Source organism: Stigmatopora nigra, chromosome 8 (assembly GCF_051989575.1).
Source record: "Stigmatopora nigra isolate UIUO_SnigA chromosome 8, RoL_Snig_1.1, whole genome shotgun sequence".
Lineage (NCBI taxonomy): Eukaryota > Metazoa > Chordata > Actinopteri > Syngnathiformes > Syngnathidae > Stigmatopora > Stigmatopora nigra.
Window position 1 is genome coordinate 5,424,018 of NC_135515.1, and position 22,819 is coordinate 5,446,836.

At 39.3% G+C, this 22,819-nt stretch overlaps 1 protein-coding gene across 3 annotated transcripts in view; it reads right to left on the reverse strand.

Annotated features, from left to right (window-relative positions):
- The window catches only part of dscamb (Down syndrome cell adhesion molecule b), a 73,947-nt gene that overhangs the window by 38,461 nt on the left and 12,667 nt on the right, over positions 1–22,819 (reverse strand). For all 3 annotated transcript variants that reach the window (XM_077722256.1, XM_077722255.1, XM_077722254.1), the window contains exons 2-3: positions 15,093–15,410; positions 14,828–14,974 (exon numbers count right to left, since the gene is read on the reverse strand). In XM_077722256.1, the coding sequence (XP_077578382.1) occupies positions 14,828–14,930 (103 nt within the window). In that variant the 5' untranslated portion in view covers positions 14,931–14,974; positions 15,093–15,410. The remainder of the gene's footprint in view (positions 1–14,827; positions 14,975–15,092; positions 15,411–22,819) is intronic.

The window sequence follows — 22,819 nt, forward strand, 5'->3', positions numbered from 1 at the left end:
CAAAAAGATGCAAGAAAGTCAACTGATTTGAAAGGAAAATGCTCTGATAGGAGTATATAGTGTGTTTACCCTCTGGCAGCATCAGTATTGCGAGTCATAATTTCCCTGGAAAATACCTGGAGGCAAGACTATCAAACAGCAAACAGCTGCAAACTGTTTGCTTTTGTCTAACGCAAGAGGGACTCCTTTGCAATGTGAGCGTACGAGAAGGGGGACCGAAACAAAGCGGATCATTCCAAGACAAGAGAATAAGAACGGCAATGTGACGCCCCTCAGATCACATCCGCACTGAGCGTCGCAAATCAGATAGCGAAAAGGTTCGCTTTTATCTGCCGAGAGTCATTTGCTGCGTGGAGCTGTGCCTTGCCTTTGACAACCACATGAAAATCACAAGGTGGCCTGAAGGTCATGACGCGCTAGCATGCTGTTACTTAGCACTCGGGCAGTATGGAAAAATGTATTTACCTTGCGGACTAGTCTTTAGAGAATAAAAATAGGTCCATTTAACTTGAAACACTCACAAAACGTTGACAAGGATAATATATTCCGATTGTATGAGCAGTTCTCGACGGGATAACTGCTGTGATTCATTGAATTAACTTTTGATTCCGACCATCCTAGAATAGAACCTTCCTCTCAGTGCAAAGGTGCTCCAAGCCACATGTAGAGAATGTCATTAGCAGCGTGACAGCAACTGTGAATCTTGATGTGCAATAGCCGCCACGCTGATTGCTGCCTCACTGTACATGGCCTCGGCCTCGCGGATAATAGGGGACTATTTTTAGCCTGGGGAGAGAGGTTGTGGGTGTGAGGGGGGTACGGCTGAGAAGAATAGCGATGAAGCAGCCAGGGAGGAAAAGTGGGGGAGAGATTTCATTGACAACATGCAACAGTGAAGTAACAGAAGACAGGAAAATGTTATGGGCAACCAAGCAACTAATAAGCTTGAACCTCGGCACTCTGCATAATGCGACAGCTCATTACTGCCCAATTAGGCATTACAATGCCTTGCTTACAGAGGTTTATTGATGCAAATCAAGGAGGGAAAAAATACCCCACTTCCAAAGAATATGGATGAAATAACGACAAAAGTGTCGGAGAGCCTTTCCGAGGCCGTGATGTGTTATTCAAATTAGACAGAGAGGCTCTGACAATCTGCATATGCTCATGATCAAACAGCTAATGCAAGTATGATCACCACTTTGCTTATGATCTCCAAATCAGGGAAGGATTTTGACCCACATACAGGTCACTCAGTGACACAATTATAGCACTTACCTAAATCTAAGCTATTTCTTACCATTTCATTACTATTTGGAAAACATTTATACAAACCGCAACTCCCCCTATATTCTTGCCTGAACAACTGCAGTCCCTTTTTTTTGTACCTTAATTTTAATCCGGATATCTAATCCCTCTTCCTTGCCCAACCCATATGCTGCTTAGGTGGATTATTGCATGCTACTAAACTCAGTCTGGATCAGCCCTGAAGTAATCACTTACTGTATATAATGCGGCGTGCGTGAGTGTGTCGGTGCGTGTGTTTTAGTCATTGAGAGACTTGCTGCCATGATTGTTTATAGATATGATGGACTCGTCAATTAGGCTTTTTAATTCTATGTGAACTGAAAAAATAAATAAAGCTATAGGGTATAGTGCCAATGTCCACGACAGAAAATCCGATTTTTTCATGTTTATATAAACTGCAAGCTTCCACATTGTATAACCTATTTATTTATGTCTAAAATGTATTTTTCTGTGTCTGTATTCTCACCTTCCTACTGTGGCTACTGTTAGTGAAATTTCCCAAATACGGGATGAATAAAGTTATCTAATCTGTTAAAAAAAAACATACTGTAGATTTCACTGGATTATAAACACGCATGGTAGAAAACAGAGGAAAAAAAGCAGTAATTTTTCACCTAAAAAGTTATTTTATTTGGGGGGTGGGTCATTTGTATATATGTTTGTGTTAAAATCATAGATGGATTGATGTAGGTGTTGTAAATCATCATTATTATTATCCCTGCCAGATCCAACAACAATAAAGCTTCACTTTGATAACAGAGCATCAGGTTTGCTCTATGATGATGTGTGGCCTCAATAACACATTGAGACTGTTTGCATTTCAATTATTTAACAGGCAGTTACTGAAGTCGTATATCTGGATGGTGGAATACAGTCCTTGCAAACGACAGATCAAATTTAGTCTCAGTGGAACATGGTGCCTTCAAAGAGGCACGAGACAATGCAAAGAAAAGCTCCGTCTCCATTTTGTTTCTCTTTCAAGGACACACAAGAAGAGAACATTTGCATAGTGAAGCACCCAAAAATGTCCAGTTCAATGGGACAAATGGTTGATCAGTCCGCAGAGATAGCAGCAAAGTGTGCAGACAGTAATAGAGTCACATGAGGAAAGAAAAGGGGGAAAAATAATTCATACAACACTCTCACACTGGATCGGGCAGGACTGTTCATTCAGAGTTCGAATGGAGGGGTGTGAATGTTTGCAGGGGTCCACCCTGGTCTCTTTCAGTAACACAGTGGTTTAGTCCGATAAAGGGCAGCCATCTATCTGTATCCACCCAGTCAACTCTGACACTGTTTCCAAGGAAACGCCACCCGTGGGAGTGAAAATGGGTGGTGGTGTGTGTGTGTGTGTGTGTGTGTGTAAGGGGGGTGGGTGTAAGACCTTGAGGGAGCATTCTCCTGTTCTGTCAGCACGCCAGAAGGAAGGAGAAAAGGAATTGAGTGATTGAAGGGTGGAGGGAATAGGGGGGGTGAGGCATATAGGGGCAGGGTGCAGCAGACACCTCACAGGGGTTAACTTTAATCAGGCATGACACAATTGCACACACCTCAGGAAAAATGGTGACAAATGCAACTGGAATTGCACATGCTGTATACAGCGTCGTCACGTTGGGCTAGGATTTCATTCTTTAGGATCGTTAAGCTCGACAACAAGCCAACGAATCCATCATTGCCAAAGACTGAAATAGAGATGTTGTCACAAAGCTAGGCTGCCTGCATCGATCCAAAGCGAATCACACTGTCACCTTCAATAATGTCACATATCACGATCCTTATCATTCATTATAAGGAGGTGGTTACATGCAATACATGCATGGTTTTAAAACATCCACATGTGACATTTTGCTGACGGCCTTACTGGAAGAGAAGTGAATTTTGTGCGTACTTCCTCTCATCAGCGACCATGTTTCAACAAAACGTGGCCATCCAGTTAATAGGCATTGGAATGCGTCATCCACTTAACACACATAAATGCCTCCTAGAAATAGACATCCTTTTCCCATGAGCATAATTTTCTCAGTTCATTCATCGACACTATTGTTCACAGAGTCCTCAACATCTGAGACCATTTAAAATCAGTTACAATCAAAAAGAAACCTGCACTTTCAAAGCATATATACTGTGGGAATATATACGTATACATACTCCTTATATTTTTCTCCAATCTGCATAGGGATGCATTTGGAAATATTTTTTTTTTAAAAACTATTACATCTAAAAGGTCAGTATACAAACAAAGTTAATATCTGTACATTTATCTGTCACTACACATTTGCACAAAGGCCAAGCGAAGAGAGAGAGAAAATAATTATCCTTAACGATAAACGGAGGACTGATCACTTACATAAACTCACAAACAATATTGCTACATGAAGATGGCCAAATCCCCCTGTTGATCTTTGTTGTTGGATTTAATACAGAGCATGATTTGAATAAGTGTAATTGGAAAGTTGCAAAAGTGATTGCAAGACTTTCTCTTCTAGCCGTCTTCTTGTCTAACTACTGATTACAATTTGTACTGTCTCGCCGGTTTAATGCTATTTTGTTGCAGCACAGCCATTACAGCAACCCAGATGTCTATATGTTATAATCTAATCGTAAATGTTTCTGGCTCAGGATTGGCTAATCCGACACCAGTCATCTTAATCCGACGTCTAATTGACGACATCTGGATGAGACAACATGCAAAACACGAGCCCCAAAACAATCTGACTGACTTGCTTATAATCCCTGTCCACGACAGATTTATTGCCTAGTATTTCTCCATAAAATATTTTTGTGGACAAAATTGCCACATAATTATCATTAATCTTCTCCACTTGAGCCTTCAATTAATATTTTACATGTGAAATAAGATAGCATCTTAATAATTAGATGTAAAAACATTTCTACTGCCCATTGGTTTTCCATCATAATAAGATTATCATAGGTGCTTTGTGGGAGTGCAAATTTATTCCGTGTTCAAACTATTTGGACATCCATTGCTTTGTAAAAAGATAACCAACACCTTTATCGTGTGCATCTTATTGGAAAGAAGCTTATCTACATGAATAGGGACATAAAATAGAATTTTTCTGTTGTTAAATGATGAAAAAAGCACTAAGGATGGCATGCGTTTTCAGGAAGTAGATAGGTGACCTTAAATATAGGCAGATATTTCCCAATATACTGTTTTAACCAATGAAATACGAGTTACAAGATCCCCTTTGGCGTTTATCAAAGGTGTTTGCCTAGCTCTTCAAATCAACCATAAAGGTTAGAGTGTCTGCCTATCACAGCCCTCTTATTATGTCCCTCCCCTTTTTTCAGACAGTCTCTGTCCCACTGCTTTCACACCTCAGCCAAAAAGCAATGAATAAGTCGAGAGTCTATTTTGGCGGGTGTCAACACCTTCCTTTAAGTATCTATAATGGCAAAAATCATCAATAATCAATGGAATATGTGAAATAGGAGAAACACCTCCCTCTTTCCAACCAATATTTTATCTCGTGTCCAATGTGAAGGTGTTATAAGATCCCTAAATGGATGCTCTTCATCTTTTTGAACCCGCCACAGACCTTCCTGGCTAGCGTAGCAACAAGATGTGCCTTTTCTGTAAAAATAGGATTGGCCTCGGTAAAGTCGTCTCGACGCCTCAGAAACAACACAGTGCACTTCATTGGGTATGCGCCCAGTCTCCCAGGAGGTTGGCCATACCGGCAACATCTTCCCATCCATGGCGTTCACGTTGCTCATAGAGCTCCATTTTCACCCCATTCTGCCCATATTTTACAGCCATTTACTTCACAAACACATCAATAATTTAGCCTGTCAGTATGCCGAGATTTGCCCCTTTTTATTGTGTATATCTCTATTGTATCTCCTGCATAATGAAATGATAATGCTGCTTGAGGAAGACTAGCAAACTGTAAACACGCACCTAGACCAGCTATGGCAGATATGTTTAAAAAAAATCAAGAAAAGTTTATCTAAAAATAAATAAATACAAAATCAAAACAGTTAACAAAAATGCAAGGGATTTAAATATTTTTCCCCAATGGTAAAACAAGTAAAAAGCCTCGTCTTAATTGGATAAAATTTGGACTAAATTCGATCAAGTGATGTATTGTTAGACTTCTCTACATTTTGCATGCTATTTTGAAGCTTAAACTTTCAATTTACAGTATGAATTTCCTCCTTATCTACAACTAAATGGTGGACTGGTGACGGGACAAAAAACTAAATCATGTAGGTCATACAAGACTGATACAATAACACAAAATGGATATTTGCTGACCAAAAAACAAGGTGAGGTAAAGGACATACAATATGCGCTGCCAAGTGGAGAATGTGTGTGTGTGTTGGTGTGTGTTTTCCAGAGTAAAACACATTTCAAATAGTATTTGTCCATGCACAGTAACAATGCCACTGTGTGAATGGAAATTTTGGCCATAAAAGAGGCTACTGGCACTTTAAAAATAAATAAAAATGGCAAACTTGCACGTATATTTTGAATACAGATCACAAAAAGACAAAATACTCTCCCTCAAAAGGCTTGAAAGAAATCCAGCACTATTGTGATACTTTTAACATGTTATTTTTGGAGGTAGTATTTCATAAATAACATATTGTCATTAGAGACTTCATCCATTTGGGGATGATTTAAAAAATAAAAAGATTATGAGTTATCTGGGATTATGCAAAGGACCCTTTGCACAAACACTTATCAGTTCCATTTCTTTGTCCTCGCAATGATATTCATTCCGAATCCTGCAGTGCCCTATCTTTGCTCACAGCTGGCAAGTGTAACTAAAGGATTATACAAGCAGCTTCTACAAGCAAATAGATTTCTCCCCTACTTCAGAGGAAACTGCTAGTGATGCAGTGCCTATCTGTCCACCAGGGATCCATAAAAATGTGGCTACCAGTTTCTTTTTTTCCGCTTGTTTTAACATGATGAGGAGGAAATAAAAAAGAACACTGCAAGTTACGGATTCCTACTGACTAGTTTGGTTTAAAAGAGGGAAGAAACGTGATGCTTTATTCAAACTAACTATTCATGCACTGGATAAGTGTTGGTGAGTGGTTACATATGTAGTTCAGTGTCAGAATCAAGGGGCATATATATACTCTGGATAAGCTTCAAGACCGGATTGTTAGTGATTTCTGATTCTCTCCCTGGCCTCCGGAGTGCCCCAGTGGGCGATATGGTATATTAATTAACATTGATCTGGTGCAGGAAAACATGCTCGAATTGGGACGGCTCCAGGTCTATCACAGCTGAGGGGATTTTACATGAAATAAGGACCACGTTTTTATTTTTAAGCAACTCAATCTCAGGAAAAAAAGGGTTTTTTTTTGTAATTTTCTCTTGGCTCATTAGTTGCCAATGACAGTCATATTTTATTGGAAGTGGGAGGATTAGTAGTTAGTAATATTTAGTACTACATAATCGTCAGAAATTAATTTGGCAATATCTAGACTTACAATTAAAACACCTGAAGAAGAAAATGGGCAATTTCAAATATGAATAGGACAAAAAAAATGATTGCATTATTAAATTCAACTGGGGGTAAGTATTGACTATTTCACAATTTCTGGAATTTAACAATTAAAATAATTATTCGTGAACGAATACATGAACTAACAAATAAGGCTTTATATAGTTGCAAATTGTTGGTAAACCTCCAAATTAAAACTTGTTTTAGTGAATAAAATGTATCCAAAGCCTCAACACCAAGCAAAAAATAGAAAATAAGAGAAATTGAGGGTTTGGCTGGGAGAAAGACAACGATTACACTTGCCCTAGGAGGCAGGGGGGGGGGGGGGGGGACCTGACCACGTTGCCATGGAAACCCAAGTACAGCAGAAAGTAACGGGAAAATCAATTCAGACTGAGCTTATCTCTGCTTTTCGCTCACTCCCTTCTCATTTCACGAGGCCTACAAAGCACGTCTCTGCTCGGAATTGAGTTTTAACAATTGCAAGGCCGCCGATGCCGCTCTCGTCTCCACAAACAATGCTTCTTCCCTCTATTCACTCTCCACACAAGACAAATGAGGATTATTCAGTCACGTGAAAAAAAAAAAAGAAATATGTCTTTGAATTCAAACCTCTCCAAAGATGTGAGCAAGCGATGCTGTTGTGTGGCTGCACTAAGACAAATCTCTCCCTGTTCCTGTCCCATCGCTCCTTCTTGCTTCCTCTCTTCTCCCCCAACCCACCCCACCCCATCCCGCTCCATCGCTCGTCATGCCCCTCCGAGGGATGACCGCAGCTGCATGCAGGTGATAAGCATGTGCAGCAATGAGCACTCGCCTCTGATTGGCTGGATTCGCTCTTACGCTGATGTGATGATTACAGGGTGCGTCTATCAAAAAAAAAAAAACATGCATTTTGGCGGTCACCTCGTGATGAGACAAACGCAAATATCTTAAATTATGTAGATCGCAATAAGACCTGTGTACTTTTATAACAAAGGCAAGATGTCTTGAAAATGTCTACAAATGTGTCCAAATGTGACATGATTGGACTCTTTTTTTTGTTTTTAAGCAGAAGCCTGCAGGGACTTTGCGTGGTTGGACTTTATATGCTTGCTGTACAGGGCAAGGTGAGGCCAATGACAGAATGGGTTGGTCGAGGGGGTGTGAGAAAGAGAGGGAGAGAAAGAGAGAGAGAGAAACAGAGAGAGTTCTCAAGGATAAGGCAAGCTTTGAAGAAAAACGAATGATGGCTGACGCCTCGTGTATCAAATAAAAAAATAAGGTAGGTCACTTTGGAGTGAAATCTGATGATTATTTTAGAGGTTACTGCAGGTGGGTGGCGGAAGTGTGGTTTGGACTGAGAAATTACAATGCAAAAATACATATATCACAATATGGGATATGATGAGTGAACCATTGGACGAGTCATCTAAGATAATCATCCACAAATGCATTTTTTAAAGTTATTTGCATTAAGGATTCTTACACTATTCTTGCACTTGTAACATTGTTCTCCCCATTGATTTGATACAACACAAGTTCTAGTTTCAGAATAACCTTCCATCATAATAAATCCATGTTTAAAGCCTCCCATTGCCACAATTAGCAACACGTCTATTTTTTTTTTTAAAAGAGGAAAGCCTAAATAGTCAATGAATGAGGCCTCTCCTTATGATGAGCGTCCAGCAGGTACTCTCAAAGCAGGATCATGTCTAATCAGTGTTATAGATGCCCAACATGAGGCCGTAGAGTAGACACTCAAGCTTTGTGCGAAAGTTTTAAAGAGGCTCAATGTGATTTAGTGTATTTTTACAGATTTACCACCCTGGGAGGAGAATAAGGCAGTGTCTTAATCCTTGATTGGATGGAAGACAACGCCAAGCGAAAGAAAAATCTGCTTTAAAAAAAAATCCTTCTTAGGTCAGTAGGGTGATTTGAATTATAAGTGGCTTTTAAACTTTAATCAGTCACTTTTAAGATGGGATCAGACACTTTTGCATACGGGAAACCCACTGAATCCCAGTTGGACTCCAATCCTCCCAGTATGGTGCACATGGCAAAGCTTTAGCTCAAAACCTGCCACCTGTTACCAAAAGTAAGCACAGAATAAATTAAAATAAAATACAGAGTGCAAAATTATTAATCAAGTATGTATGAAGACAATGTGCAAAAAGATGTGGTCAAAATAATCATTTGACCAATAATTCAGCCACACAAATCCCACATTCGGGAGAGTTTATATAAATAGAAATTAATTGCTTGTTCCGCTTGTGATTAGCCCTCACCACGCCTTTGACTAATCTGTTTTTTGGCCTTCCGCCAGGTTAATTTTGGCATCACTCCAGTCCATTTTATCCCATCATTCCTCTGGATAAACTCAGGCAGGATGGACAATGTTGCTCCAGTTAATAACATCAAACTATACATAAAACACTGCTATTATTTTCTCTGTAAATGTAATGTCCAAACTGTGTTTTCCTGGCTAGTTGACACAAAATATGTAATATCTAATAATAATCAAACATTTAATCTAATCTAATCTATTTTAAAAGGATCAAAATAAAGATTAATTTATAAATGTGTGTATAGTCCAAGTTGGCAAAAGCAAAACAAACAAACAAACCAAAAAAAAGCTAATGGCCTTCCCCATTGCAGGAAGCAAAATTGCCTATTAAAGATGAGAGGATGCTCAGTCTCCCAAAGCGTGGAGCTATCAGCGTCCTAATCATCCCCTGCCCAAACAGCCTAATGGCTGCCATATTGCTACTGTTTATGAGTAAACACTGATGGACGAGTGCCCGCTTCAACAGTTGTTGAATTTGTCTATCCGTATGGAGTATCAGCTGGCAATCACTGCCTCTGTGCCAAATCATTACTCGTTGTTCAATCCCCTGTCACTAAACAAACTGCTTTATTGTTTTATGTGCACAGTGAGTAAAACACAGCAAGATGTCTTAATTAAAATTTAGATAGCAGAACACAATTCGTCTTGGCAGGAAGAATGAGTCAAAATTCCCCTAAGATTTAAAAATTAAAAATAAATACTGGAATTATTCAAACTAATAACAGTACAGATGAGCGTTTAAAATATTCTTAAATGTTTTAATACTATATAGGTGTAGAAAAATAACTAAACGCTGTACTATTAAAGTGAAAGCCAGATAAAATGGTCATCAAATTATTGAAATGAAATAAAGAACCCGCCAATTATTTAAATAAAGGGGTGATAGAGAGCCTCTGAGTACTTTAGACATGATGATGATTTACAAAATAAGGCACATGGTAACGATCAAATCACAATATAGCGATGCAACAATTATCTACGTTTCGGGTAATTCACTAACCAGTGAAAGCAAAGGTGGATTTTTAAACCAGTTTGACAAAGTGAGAGTAAGAAGGAAGAGAGCTACCAGTCACCTTAGGTTTAAGATGCATTTGGGATTGCCAGCCTGAGATTGATTTCCCTCATCTCTGTCTCGAAACCCTACTTTCTATCGATCCTTATCAAATATGTATCACGTCCTCAAACCTTCACCGCAGCTAAGAGGGAGACTTCAAACACATCAATCAAAAACTGAAAGAAAAGACTTCTTTCTTTTCAAAACTATGAGCAACAAAAATCAAAGCCAACTTGTAGCCATAACTCTCTACACGAATGCTCGAACATACCAATCAAAGCTCATCAAAAGCTTATTTTTTGTTGTCTTAGAGTGAGCTTTAAAAAGTACAAATACGTATATATTGCTGTACGAACATCACTTTTCACTAAAAGGCTCTCAAGGCTCATCTTCTCCCAAATCCCTAAACTCCCTTCACACAGCACTCATATGTTACAAATGCACAAAATGCTCCCTTCAGCTCATGATCCCATAATTCTCTGTGGCAGCAGCGTAATTAATGCACACAAGTATTGATTTTTTTCTTCTTCTGGGCCTTTATAAATTGCTTTCAGAAAAGTGCATCCAAGCACTAACAAACCAAAAAAGGCATTTCCAATATGATAGTTTTGTATATCAATGATGTACAGGCAAAAACGCATACAGAATTCCACCATTTTCAAGCACACACAATCCCTCTGACATCCTACGATTTCAGGAAGGGCCGTTCCAAAAAAATAGAAACCCTCATTCTAATTGATCAAGCTATTCCTTGTTAGTATTTCTGAGTATTGACACCATAAATCAACCACTCATAGAAAAACAACCATTCATACACGAGCCCAGGCTTCCAAACCATGACAATTGGGCTGCATCTAATTGCTACTGATCGTAATAACGGGAGGAATTTACTTTGCGATATTTCGATTATCGCGACCATGTCTGGTCTATATTAACCGTGATATTCGAGGGATTACTGTAAAGTTACAATAACCAGCAACATTGTTTTTTTTCTTTGAATAGGCATGATTGCATTGTTGTTCAGCCCCTCCTGCCTGAGCCTTGACCCATTTTTCAGCCACCCTAACCACAGGCAAAACAAGGCAGGTTTGTGGGAGAAGGAGTCTACAAAGACAAGAGCAAGATGGAGGGAGGGAAAGTGAGAAAGAGATCATGCGGCCAACGTGACGCAGGCCCTTGTTTATCGAGCAAAGAACCTCGCCCACTCACCTCCCTTCCACCTTTTACATCTTCTTCGTACATATTACCTTATACACACACACACAACTTGCTTCCTTCTGTCTAACTTGCTTCCTTCCCGAGTTCATTTCTATCACAGTGGCCTTCTTTCAAGGTTAGCCTGACTTTGGGCGTGTTGGATTTACACCCACGTCTCTGCCTGCCGCTCAGTGCCCTCACTGTCAATCTGTGTGAAAAATGGAGGCGCCTGCACATTCCTGGCATGATAAATTTCAGGGAGCCGTGATGCTTTACAGCCAAACGCCTATAGTAACCAATTTGAAGACATCCTTAACATCCCTCCAGAGAAGTGTGGTTAAGACCTGGACTGTATTACCTAGCCAACAGTTTCATTAGGCTCCTTAAGCACTTTTTAAGGAAGAACGGCATTCAAGCCTGCACAGAATGCAAGATGCACAACCTCTCGAGGTCAAAATGCTCAGTTGGATAGCTACTGGCTGGAGTAAGACTCCAATTAAAAGTCAATTAAAGTTTTTTTTTTTAATATGGCTAAATGCATGCATATGTGTACTATGTACAGTAGCTACTGTACATGTTTTTTTGGGAAATGATTTTGTTTCAATTGGTTTGTCTTCAATTATTATTAATTATGCAAACTTTAACCACCAGCATCAATGTATTCATTTTTTAAAGGAGTGAATGGAAAAAGGTAGGAAAAACAGCATTGTTTTTATATGCGCCCAATTACTTTTAATGCATATCACCCGAAACTATTTTATCGACACGATACACACAATTAAAGTAGAATCTTTGGGCAAGCCAAATCCCTTTCATGAAAACTTTTAAAAATCGCCCCGCAGTGAAGGGCGAACATCAAATAAAAGCATGAAAAATCAATGAGAACTCAAAAGAGAGTCTGCATGGATTCCTGCTGGCTTCAGGATGATAGGTCATAACTAATGCATAAAAACACACACATTCTAGTTGATAAATGATACTCCAGTTATATTAAAACATGTGTTCTTACTTGCAAAAGCTACCCAACCCAAGGTCTCTCTGACATATGTGTGCTACTTTTTCAATATCCATTCTTTGTTGGCCCTTCTTCTTGCAACCAAGGCCGCCAAGTTTTCTGCACTGCCAGACATTTTTGAATGATTAGGAAAGTAAGTAGGAAGATGGAAAAACACAACAAGCACACACTTCTGAGAGACACTCAACACACAAGCGTGTATTTGACAACAGCATCACTTCAAAACAAGGCTCCAGCATTTAATACAGAATAAGAGAGCACAGCGCACCCCCCTTCCCTGTCCATTGCCTTTCTTCCCTTTGTCTCTTTCATCTCTGCATTAGTTCTATCAATTGTTTATCAAAAGCAGCAAACGACAGCAGCAGGGCATATGAAAGCCTGTACAGTACATGCAAGAATCGTTTTAAATTTCCTGACGGGTTAATAGCGTGTTAGGGCCAACACAAGCAGCTGATGAACTCGCATTGAGCGTATTCACATTCAAAACAGGGCACTTCAAATGTCTACTAAGCAGTCCTTATTTTGGGGAGGTAATTCATATTATAATTAAGTTTTCAATCAGAGCTGATTAATTAAGACAGGGCCTACTCTGTAATTATGAATCTGTTTTAAACCCATTGAGATTGAGCTGTTATTCCATTATTTTTGGCACTCTATGTTCCAGTTGATTTGGAGTTCCAGCTGAAAACACTAGCAAATCTAATCAGACTTATGAAACATAAAGAGAAAATAGCCATTTAAAGGAGTATTTGCAATGAAACTGGTCAGAAATGCATTCTTCTGGACTATTGAGATGTGTTAGAAAATCCAAGAAAATGACCACGTCATTTTGCACCTCTTCACGCAATGACTGCTCATCCTTCACCTTCTGATGCAAGAGATGTTCGCATCCCCAACAAAAACCCAAAATAAATAATTCAAGAAGGCTGTGAGATAGCTATATTTTATGTCCACTGAGACCAGGTCTTCTTACATGAAAAATTGAAAAAAAAAAGCCAGAGAGAGAAGGAAAAAAAGGGGAGGAATTGGAGAAGGAGTTAGAAACCCAAGGTGGGTCAAACTCTATCTCGTTGCTACTGTCAAAGCTCTGTTTGGTACCCTTCTGCAGCCCCCCCTTTGCCCTTGGAGTATACCCAACCTCTCCATAACAGTGTGAGGTGTCTCTGCTCATGCATCAGATTCCAGCATCAAATATTTATCAGAAAGCAGCAGTGATTTTGACCATGTGTTAATGCCTTTGACAGTATTCACTTGCTGCAAGTACAGATTGGAATAAACAGGCCACCAAATATTTGTCTCGCATAAAAGAAGGTGGAAAAAAAAGCCTTGTGGACATTTTATAACATTAATCATTTTTACAACTTCTTATGTTTGTTTGTATTTAGAGGAATATCAAATATGTGTAATAGGTGAGTATTTGATCCTTCAGGCAAAGATAAAAACACCAGCCCTTGTGTTGTCTTTCCTAAATCAGTTCATTTGCACATTGACATCATATCTGTTTGCTGCACATTTCAGCAAATCTTTGTGACATTAGGCAATGTCTTTTAACTGGCAGCTTGCAGTGAGTAAGTCAAGCAAGCTCGCTCGTAAATATAAGTCTCCGGCATGGATCAGAGGACACATCTTCATGCTTGAGCAGACACATTTAAAATGTCACCAAAACACCGTCCCAGATTTTGCCCTCAGTCAAATGACATCAAGTGCTCACTTACAGGTCCCTGAATAGGAAGTGAAATCAGCCTGTAGGTGGAAGTTTAAAAAAATAAACAAATAAAATAAAAAAAATAGTTTCTATGCTGAATCACACTGCTTTAAAAATGGTTGGTTTTCATTCTTTCATAAGGAATTGATCTAGTTTGAGTGATTCAGAGAACAGTATATTTTTAGAAAAGAAAAGGTCTATTGATTTAGTCAGTGTTGTCATCAGCCTCTGGCTAGGTAAACAACAGTTACGTCTACTATAATGACGCAGTGGTGCTCGACAAGCTAAGAATCTGGTAAACAGGTAAGGTTTAACAGCAACATTTTAAATCACCTAAAGAAAGATGGGAGTTCATCCTTAGCTAGATTTAGCGTTGATGCATATTAATGGCAACACAAAGGGACATTGAATAAAAGGTGTGAGCTTTTTTTGTTTGTCTGTCAGGAGTAATAAGGCCAGAAAAATATTCAACAAGCAGGAAAGTTATTTTTTCAATATTTTTGACTGTTTTGTGCTTCTTTTATGGGGTTTGCATGTTCTCCTGGACCTCTGTGGGTTTTCTCCAGGTACTCCAGTTTAATCCATATATATATATATCATAAAAATATGCATGATTGGCTGCTTGATCACTCTAAATTGTATTTATGTAGGAGTGTGAGGAATAAATAAACATGTTTGCAAAGAATTCATTCTCTATCACATCACAGTACCTTAAATACCCGAAACTTAGCGGTCTTACCTGAGCTGAGTGAGACTGTGTCTTTCTCCCATGATACAACACTGACATAGAACTCAACAGACGCAGGAATAATGCACTTGAAGACGGCTACGCTGCCGCGCATAGCTTTCTGGTCAGCCACTCTGACCGTGTAGGGTTCCCGTGAAACTATACAAGTCAAACGGTGAAAAGAAAAGCATTTGTTTCTGTTATTTTAAATTTCCATTCATCATAAAAAATGTCTTCTTGTCTTAACCATCAATACAAAACGTTCTCTTGGACTCACCAGCTTTAATGTGGACATCTTGACTCCTAATTTTGCCCGTGGGGTTTTCGGCAGTGCAGTAGTACGTGTTGTCGTGGATCAGCTTACTGAAGCTGGATGGCAAGAAGTTGAAGATCTGAAGCGTTCCATTGGGGTGAACATGACGGATGCCCGGGACATCATAGATCTCCTCACCGGTCGACAAATACCAGCGGAGTGAGGCGGGGGCTGCACCCCCAGCAGGACAGGGCACAGAGGTCCCTGTGGTGCTGGCGAATACTACCTCTTGAAGCGATGCATTGACAAAGTATAAGCTGGAATGGAGGTCCTCACTGAAAACTGTGGAGGAAGAAAATATCAATTGTCAGCACACTTTATCCCTCATGTACCCTATTTGCATGCATCAGAAGCGCTTTGTGTGCTTTCTTTTACGAGTCCTGATCAATGGAAACTCAAATTCCATGTAGAACAAGACTCGCTCATTAGCAATACTACGTGACTATCATATCAACTGACGTCTTGGAGGTATTTTGATTATTTAGCTTGTAGGCCTTGTAGATAAAGCCAGCAAATGATTCTCTCTTGCTGTGAACAAATCCAGGTGCAAAATATATGTACATTCAGTACTGGCTTCGTGTTCCTAGCTTTCTCTGGAGCTCTGCTCTAAATGGCTTGAGGTGACACTAACAGCAGGTTTGGTCCTTCCCAGGGGAGGAAATGTTTTAGAGTTTCATGAATTTCTGAAAAGGTTTCAAATTGAAGACTTTTCCAATCTTTTCCTCTACTTGAAACCAGAAATATTGTCATGTCTAGCTCCATAACTTGCCAACAGGCTTAAAAATTTGTGTCACTTTGTGTTAGTCAAATCAAGGTTTAATCGCTTTCTCTAGACATCGTTTGGGCACAGACTATTTAGCCATCTCCCATACATACAATATTTACTGAAATAGGTAAAAGAAAGCATACACAAACAAATATTAGTGACATTCACATATTTAGGTTTGTAGGCATAACAATAATTAGGACATTGGGTTTGACATTGCTGGTTCTCGGACAGTTAAAAATGAGCTTAATAACAAAATGTCAAATATGAGGCAAAAAATAATGGGTTAAGCTATTTCTAAGTCAAATGTGCAAATGGTAAAAGTTCAATATTTGTTTTTTATTATTTAGCATAAATCAGAAATCAGATATCTTCAATTTTTGGATAGGATTTTTCAGTTGTGATTTACATTACATTTCCATTTTTCTAAAAGCACCAACAGGTTAAAATGACAGAAATAGTGCTTTTCAGCAAAACAATTTAGGTATGTGACTTAATTGAGGTGGTAGAGAAGTAGATGAGGGATGTGTATGCTTGCTGTGAAAGCTTTTATTCCGCATGTGCATCGGATAAATTGGATTTGGATTTATGACACAGCTATTTTTATACGTCTGGTGCACATACAAAAAGTATGAGAGCAACTCACTTCACCCAGGCTGAGAGAGGGAGAAAAAAAACAGATTGATTTAATCAAAAATTGGACAATTGACTGCCCGTTTTCTTAATTGAGTACGGTCTGGTAACGCAAGGTACCTATGTGAGGTCTAAGAGGACGATGTCATGCCCCAACAAACGGCCTCTGTGCCCAGCCACTTTATTACTTTGCCCGGGAGGAAATCCGTAATTGGCGTCATTTCTCATGAGCCAAACTGTAAAGGTGAAAAAAAGTGGCCTTGTTCAATTATGTATGTATATGCATTTATAATTGACAACGTTTTTTTCCCCCTGTGGTTGTTGGAGTTCTCTTAGATATCCATTCATTCATTTTCTATACAATTTTCTATGTAAGCGTTTGCGAGATCCCTTAAAAAAAGCAATTTTGCTCTAATTATAAATTCCTAACAATGTCACTGCAGAAAATGATAATTTCTTTGCAGATCGGTAAAGCTGTTTTGGTTAGTGACAAAATTTCTGAGACGGATATACAAGTTATGCAAGTCAAAGTTCAAGAAAATCAGTCAAATGAAGTCTGTTTTTTTTTTTTTTGGAGAAGCTGAATTGCTCTATTCATTTCTCAAGGCAACAAATGAGATTGAACACGAAAAATATGTCTGAGACAGGCACATGCCAACCGGTCTAAAGTGAGTAAACGCTCCCACTCATCTGCCCGGAGGCAATACACCAAGCGCCAAAGCTAAATGACTGTCCTCCAATTTGCTCTCATGAATATTAAGCAGCGCCGTGACAGTAGAAAGGGTGGGCTGCGTGCATGCCGCTGATCTTCACCGACAGATCTATCCTGTGATGTTTAAGGGCCTATGCTTAAATGATGATGTCTAAATTATACACTTGCCGCCTCTGCATTGGAGCTCACAAGAGAGAACAAAGTGGGGAGCTATTCTTTTGCGGCAAAAAAAGAAAAGAAAAATACTTCCATTCAAAGAATAGTGGGAAAGTAAAGCCAATTCAATTATATTTGCTGTAATGGAAAATACTGTAATGTGTTTCACTTCGTCAAAAACTAATATCACATTTTCCCACAAAATTTGTTCTAAAATTAAACTCTTTTTCAATCAATTTGAGTTATATGATCAGAAATATTGGAATAACTAAGAGGATTTTGATGCAGATGTGTGTCAGCATACATCGTCTATTTAAGCGATAAAAAGTACATCTACAGTACAATGTAGATGTAAAATATTCATGAGGAATTCCTTTCAATAACTACATATCGATTAAATACTGCATTTTCTTGTATGAATCTTCTGCAATTAAACGGTTACCATTGGGAATCAACATGAAGCGTAAATAGTCGTTAAAAATAATGTCCACATATTTATTTTTCCAAAACTCCAGAGGCCCATATTATGACATTTCTCCCATCTTGACCTAGTTAATTTGAATTTTAAGGGAAAAAATAAACCTTTATAGTATGCAAATACTAATCCCTTTGATAGACAAAACTGGATGAATCCCATTTTCAAAATGTCATTCTTGGGTTATTTGCACTACAAAGGCAAATTATTTTCAGCATTACTAGAAGTCTCACATGTTAAAAGAAAACCATTTTTTGTGCTTTTGAATGGAAAGATTGTTGCTCAACAATTTGAGCAAAACATAATCACCATCAGCTACTGAATTAGCGTCTTAATATTTTTATAAAGATTTTACCAATGAATGCTGCCCACTTTCGGCTGCAAAGTACTTAACGGGTTATTTACTATTTACTCTCACCAATACACATTTGTTTATCCCACAGCGGCACATACAACAAAAGGCAGTTTTTCAGTCAATTTTGGCCACATTCCAAGTCATTCAGCCACAGTATTGTTGCTTCTACAGCATGTCAGTAAAAAGGGAACCTCTGTGCTTCACTGTGATACTCACAGACGTCTGATTGAGACTTGAGTGGATATAATCTAATCCCTTCCTAAGTAATCTAATGGTCACCATACATCGTCTCTCTTGATAACATGATTAAGCAGCAGCGCTCACGTTGCACAGATTGTTGCTGACAGAAGCCTGACTTCAGACGGTCCTGGACAGCGAACCTTATTATGTCAACAGTCATTAAGGTTGAGGGCCTTCAAAGGAGTTACCATGTACGTTGTTTCACTGATCCACCCCTAGGAGCGTTACGCCAGGGATGGGTAAACTGGTCCTCAAAAGGCTACTGTAACAGGATGTTTTTGTTCCAACCCATCCATCATGGACAGTTTAACTACTGCAAACCACGGATTGCACTTGTAGGACAGCAGATTGGTGAACAGGTGTCCTCTGGATGGGTTGGATCAAAAACGGTATACCCGCCCTTCGTGGAATAGTTTGGTCAGCCTTGCATTAGGCAATGAGGAAAAGCTGCTGAGGAAATTTACAAGTCACAGGTAACCTTTGGCCTCTAAACGGAAATATAGTTCAACATAAGGAGTATAAGAATTTATCGATTCAGATGGAAAAATTTAAAAGGTGATAAAAGCTTTTTAGGTTGTAGATGGATGACGTGGTCAAAGTTTTGGAATAGTTTTCTCGCAACAGGTCTTCTACATGTGACCATCTGAGGTCACCAAGCGAATCACTTTCCAAAATCAATTCAATTAGTCACGTAATTCATGAGTCAGACCTAATTTTTTTTTTTTTTGCATTGATAATGTCATTATCAGGCCATGGCAGACATTTGAAGCTATACAGGCTTCCCTATTTGTTCCAAAAGACGCCTGTGACCAGCAGCTGGTGTAGTGTGACATCGACATTAACACAGCAGCTGGCTGCTCTCATCCTGTTAGCTCTGTCTGCCATCATCTTCCCCCCGACTCCTTCAAAGCTGCTACTGCGTGCTATGCTCATTTTAATACTCCAGACTCATTTGGCCGTCTTTATGGACTTATCATATTAAACATTTATCACAGCCATTTTCCCTAAACCAAGCATGTTTATTCAACACTTAGGGGACCACAGCACGGCTCCTTTCAGCAATCCCCCCACCCTGTACATACACTGTCTTATTTTCTCCTTTACCTCATTTTATTTTTTCCCCATCCCTCTACCCATCTCTCTCAAAGCCCCCACCACCTTCTCCCCAACCCACCCACCACCCCGTCTTGGTTTATTACAGCTCGAGTGCCACAGGCTGAATAAAAAGGAGCAATATTTGTCTACACTTCCTCTGCTCTGTGCTCCGGTCATTCTTTTCTCTAGTGACGGGGACTCTTGTGGACCAAAGAGACACAAATGTATTCTGAGCATTTTAATACCTTGAATGAATCATGTATTAATTTAATCATCTGATCAAATAGTAATTACCATAATCACTGGTGGGGATGGGTGTTCTAGATAGGGTGGCATAGAGCAATACATAATAGATGGACTAACAACAGTATATGGAGATACTTTGCAACATGCAAATGGTGACAAGCTTCTGGGGACGGGTCTAAATTACACCCTTTTGTCAAGGATAACCACAGTAAATGATTCACTTTTACTGTTAAATAACATTGTGCAATTATTTTGCTTTTCCAAAGCACAGGCAAATCACAGGGCTAGGTGGCTCTACTCTACGCCTTGGTTCCAGGTAGACAAAAGAGGGACACTGAAGACTAACAACCAAAAAAAAAAAAGAAACATTTAATTGGAAAAAGATTTGCTGACACTCACTCACCAGCAGCAATGGAGAAAGTGTTTTTGCTGTATTTACTTCTTGTTACAAGATTGATAGTCATGATAGGGAGACACTTTATCGAAGAGGAGACAAATGACGTGGGCTTTACATTGCGAACAAGATGGACCAAGAAACAGGAAGACACTGGGACCATATCAAGATCCAGACAGGGAATCAATGCCGTTACCAAGACCAAGTCTACTGGGAATAAAGTCCAATGTTTATGTCACACTATGTGGCATAAACTTGTCTGGTATAAAATATTGGATTATACTGCATAGTCACTAGCAGTCCCTTATTTTGGTAATGGAACGTATCAAAGCAGGGCAGATTTATTGTAAAGGGGAATCTGCAGATAAGTAGATCTCTGTAGACAGCATTTTAGCTCCTCAAATATTACCACACATGCATGGAGAATCTAATCAACCAATTTGCAATCGGTTTAATATCATACATAGATGGAACCCAACAAAGGAAATGGAAAGGCAAGTAAGAACAGGGTATGTGAATACCCATTGACAAGTTACTGCAGCATCACACCACAAAACGTGCAAAGAGGTCAGTAAAATCAAGGAATACCACCAAGTGCTAAGATTATTGACATTGCACTCAGTCTCACGCGAGGCTATGAGATCAATGAGTGCCTGGAAGGAAATAAATCAGGCCCAGCAGCCGCACTACTTTATGTCACACCCACCAAGCTACCCAATTAAACCCACAGAGCGAGCACATCGGCACATAACTACCCACACTGTACTACACACTATAGTTCTTCTGCAGCTTTCCATAGTTTATAAATAAACAGTAGAGTTGGCAAAACTGAGCCGAAACCATTTGTTTTGTTGTTGTTGTTGGTTTTCTTTGTTTGTTGTTGTTTTTTGGGTCCCTTTGTCTATTCAGTCTTGCTACCCCTGATTTCTTAGATGTTGTAGCAAGATGCAACATGCAGACTTTGCGCCATCACGGCCACATGCATTACGTGCAGGCCTGAGATCGATTCAGCCTTGGGCCTCAACGTGTGTGGAGTTCAAAGCCTGGCTGTGATTCGTGCAAGACTGGATTAAGAGGCAGTATTTATGAAGTTCGACTGCAATGTTTGTCTTGGTGAGTGATAGATGGCAAACTCATCATACTTACACCACCTGTCCTCTGCCATGAAGAAAATCTCAGCTAAGGTACACACAACACAAGCACTGTGTTGCTGGCACACAGAGAAGAACATAAGCACTCATTAATTCTATTTGTTTTAATTTATGATTTATAAATTCAGGAACAAAAAAAGATGCCGTCCTGAGAAAGGTCTCAATTGTTATTTTGGCAGAAATAGAATTTTTTGAGGATGTCGCATTATACAGTGGTGCATGACCATCACGAGTCGAGTTCTGCTATTGTGTTAACTTTGTTTACTACTTCCACTATTAGTGGAGTTCACATTATTACTACAAACGCCTTACCAAAAAAACTATATGCTTACATGAAAACATATTCCAAAATTTAGAGTTTCTGTCATTATGAAAGCAAAATAGTACCAAAGTAGTATTATAATTGCTTGCATAGTGGCCTGAGTATGGGCAATAATACTGCTGTTTGGCCTCAAAACAATGACAACAACAAATAGGAACCAATAACATCTACTTCAAGGATGGCTTGTTTCATTACTACCTGAAAGTTAACACCACAAATTTAGGGATATACATTTGATTAACAAATCACTTGATACATAATCTCTCTCACTTCCTGAATGTTTTGAACTCCTTTTTGTTAACAGTGCCTTATCAAGCAAAAATAAATATAAAATGCCATTCAACTTCCCCACCCCACTTCCATTTTTCTCACTTCCCCACGACAGTATCTGTGCGTAGTAACAGCACACTAATATGATATGTCACTTTGACAGGTGCCGAGCGTCCTCTCTCCCGAAAAGGTAGTCTGCGAGGGGTGGAACCCCGCCAAATGTACTACCATCTCACTTTGCACGCATGATCAAACACCTACATACATCTGGTTGCTGAGGGCTTTCCTGCCTCAGCCTCTTTGCGCACAGATGCTAAATGATATCGTTAACATTTTAATGCAAGAGACATTTACAGGCCGCCTTGTGCAATTACACCTCTGATTTGCTAGAATCCAGACAGACGGTATGATCAGTAATTAGATTTTGCAGTGGATAAAGCACACGCGCAAGTTAGTGGCCAAAGCTTGCACCTAATTAGAGTGCTAGACGGGCTCAAGGAGGCGCCGTGCAGTAGAGTAGTCCTCATTATCCGGCTAGTCCGAATGACTAGGGATATCAATTATGATCGCACATCATAGTAAGCATTACCCAACATTAGAAGCCTTTTTAGCTGGAATTACACAGAATTTAACCCAACAAATTCAAGAGAAGGATGTAGGTACACTAAATGCATCCTATTAGGTATTCATAGTGGTAGGGCAAAGCAGTTCAAGGTGATTTATTACTTGACCAAGTGTTATGTACAGGTACAGTAATCAGATTTCACAATTATTTCCCATTAAAAAGCCTTAATGTGCTAGACAGTAAAACTGCTCAGGTTGTACTTTATTGCCTAATGTCGTCATTTAAGGGTCAGCCCACACTTGCACTCATCA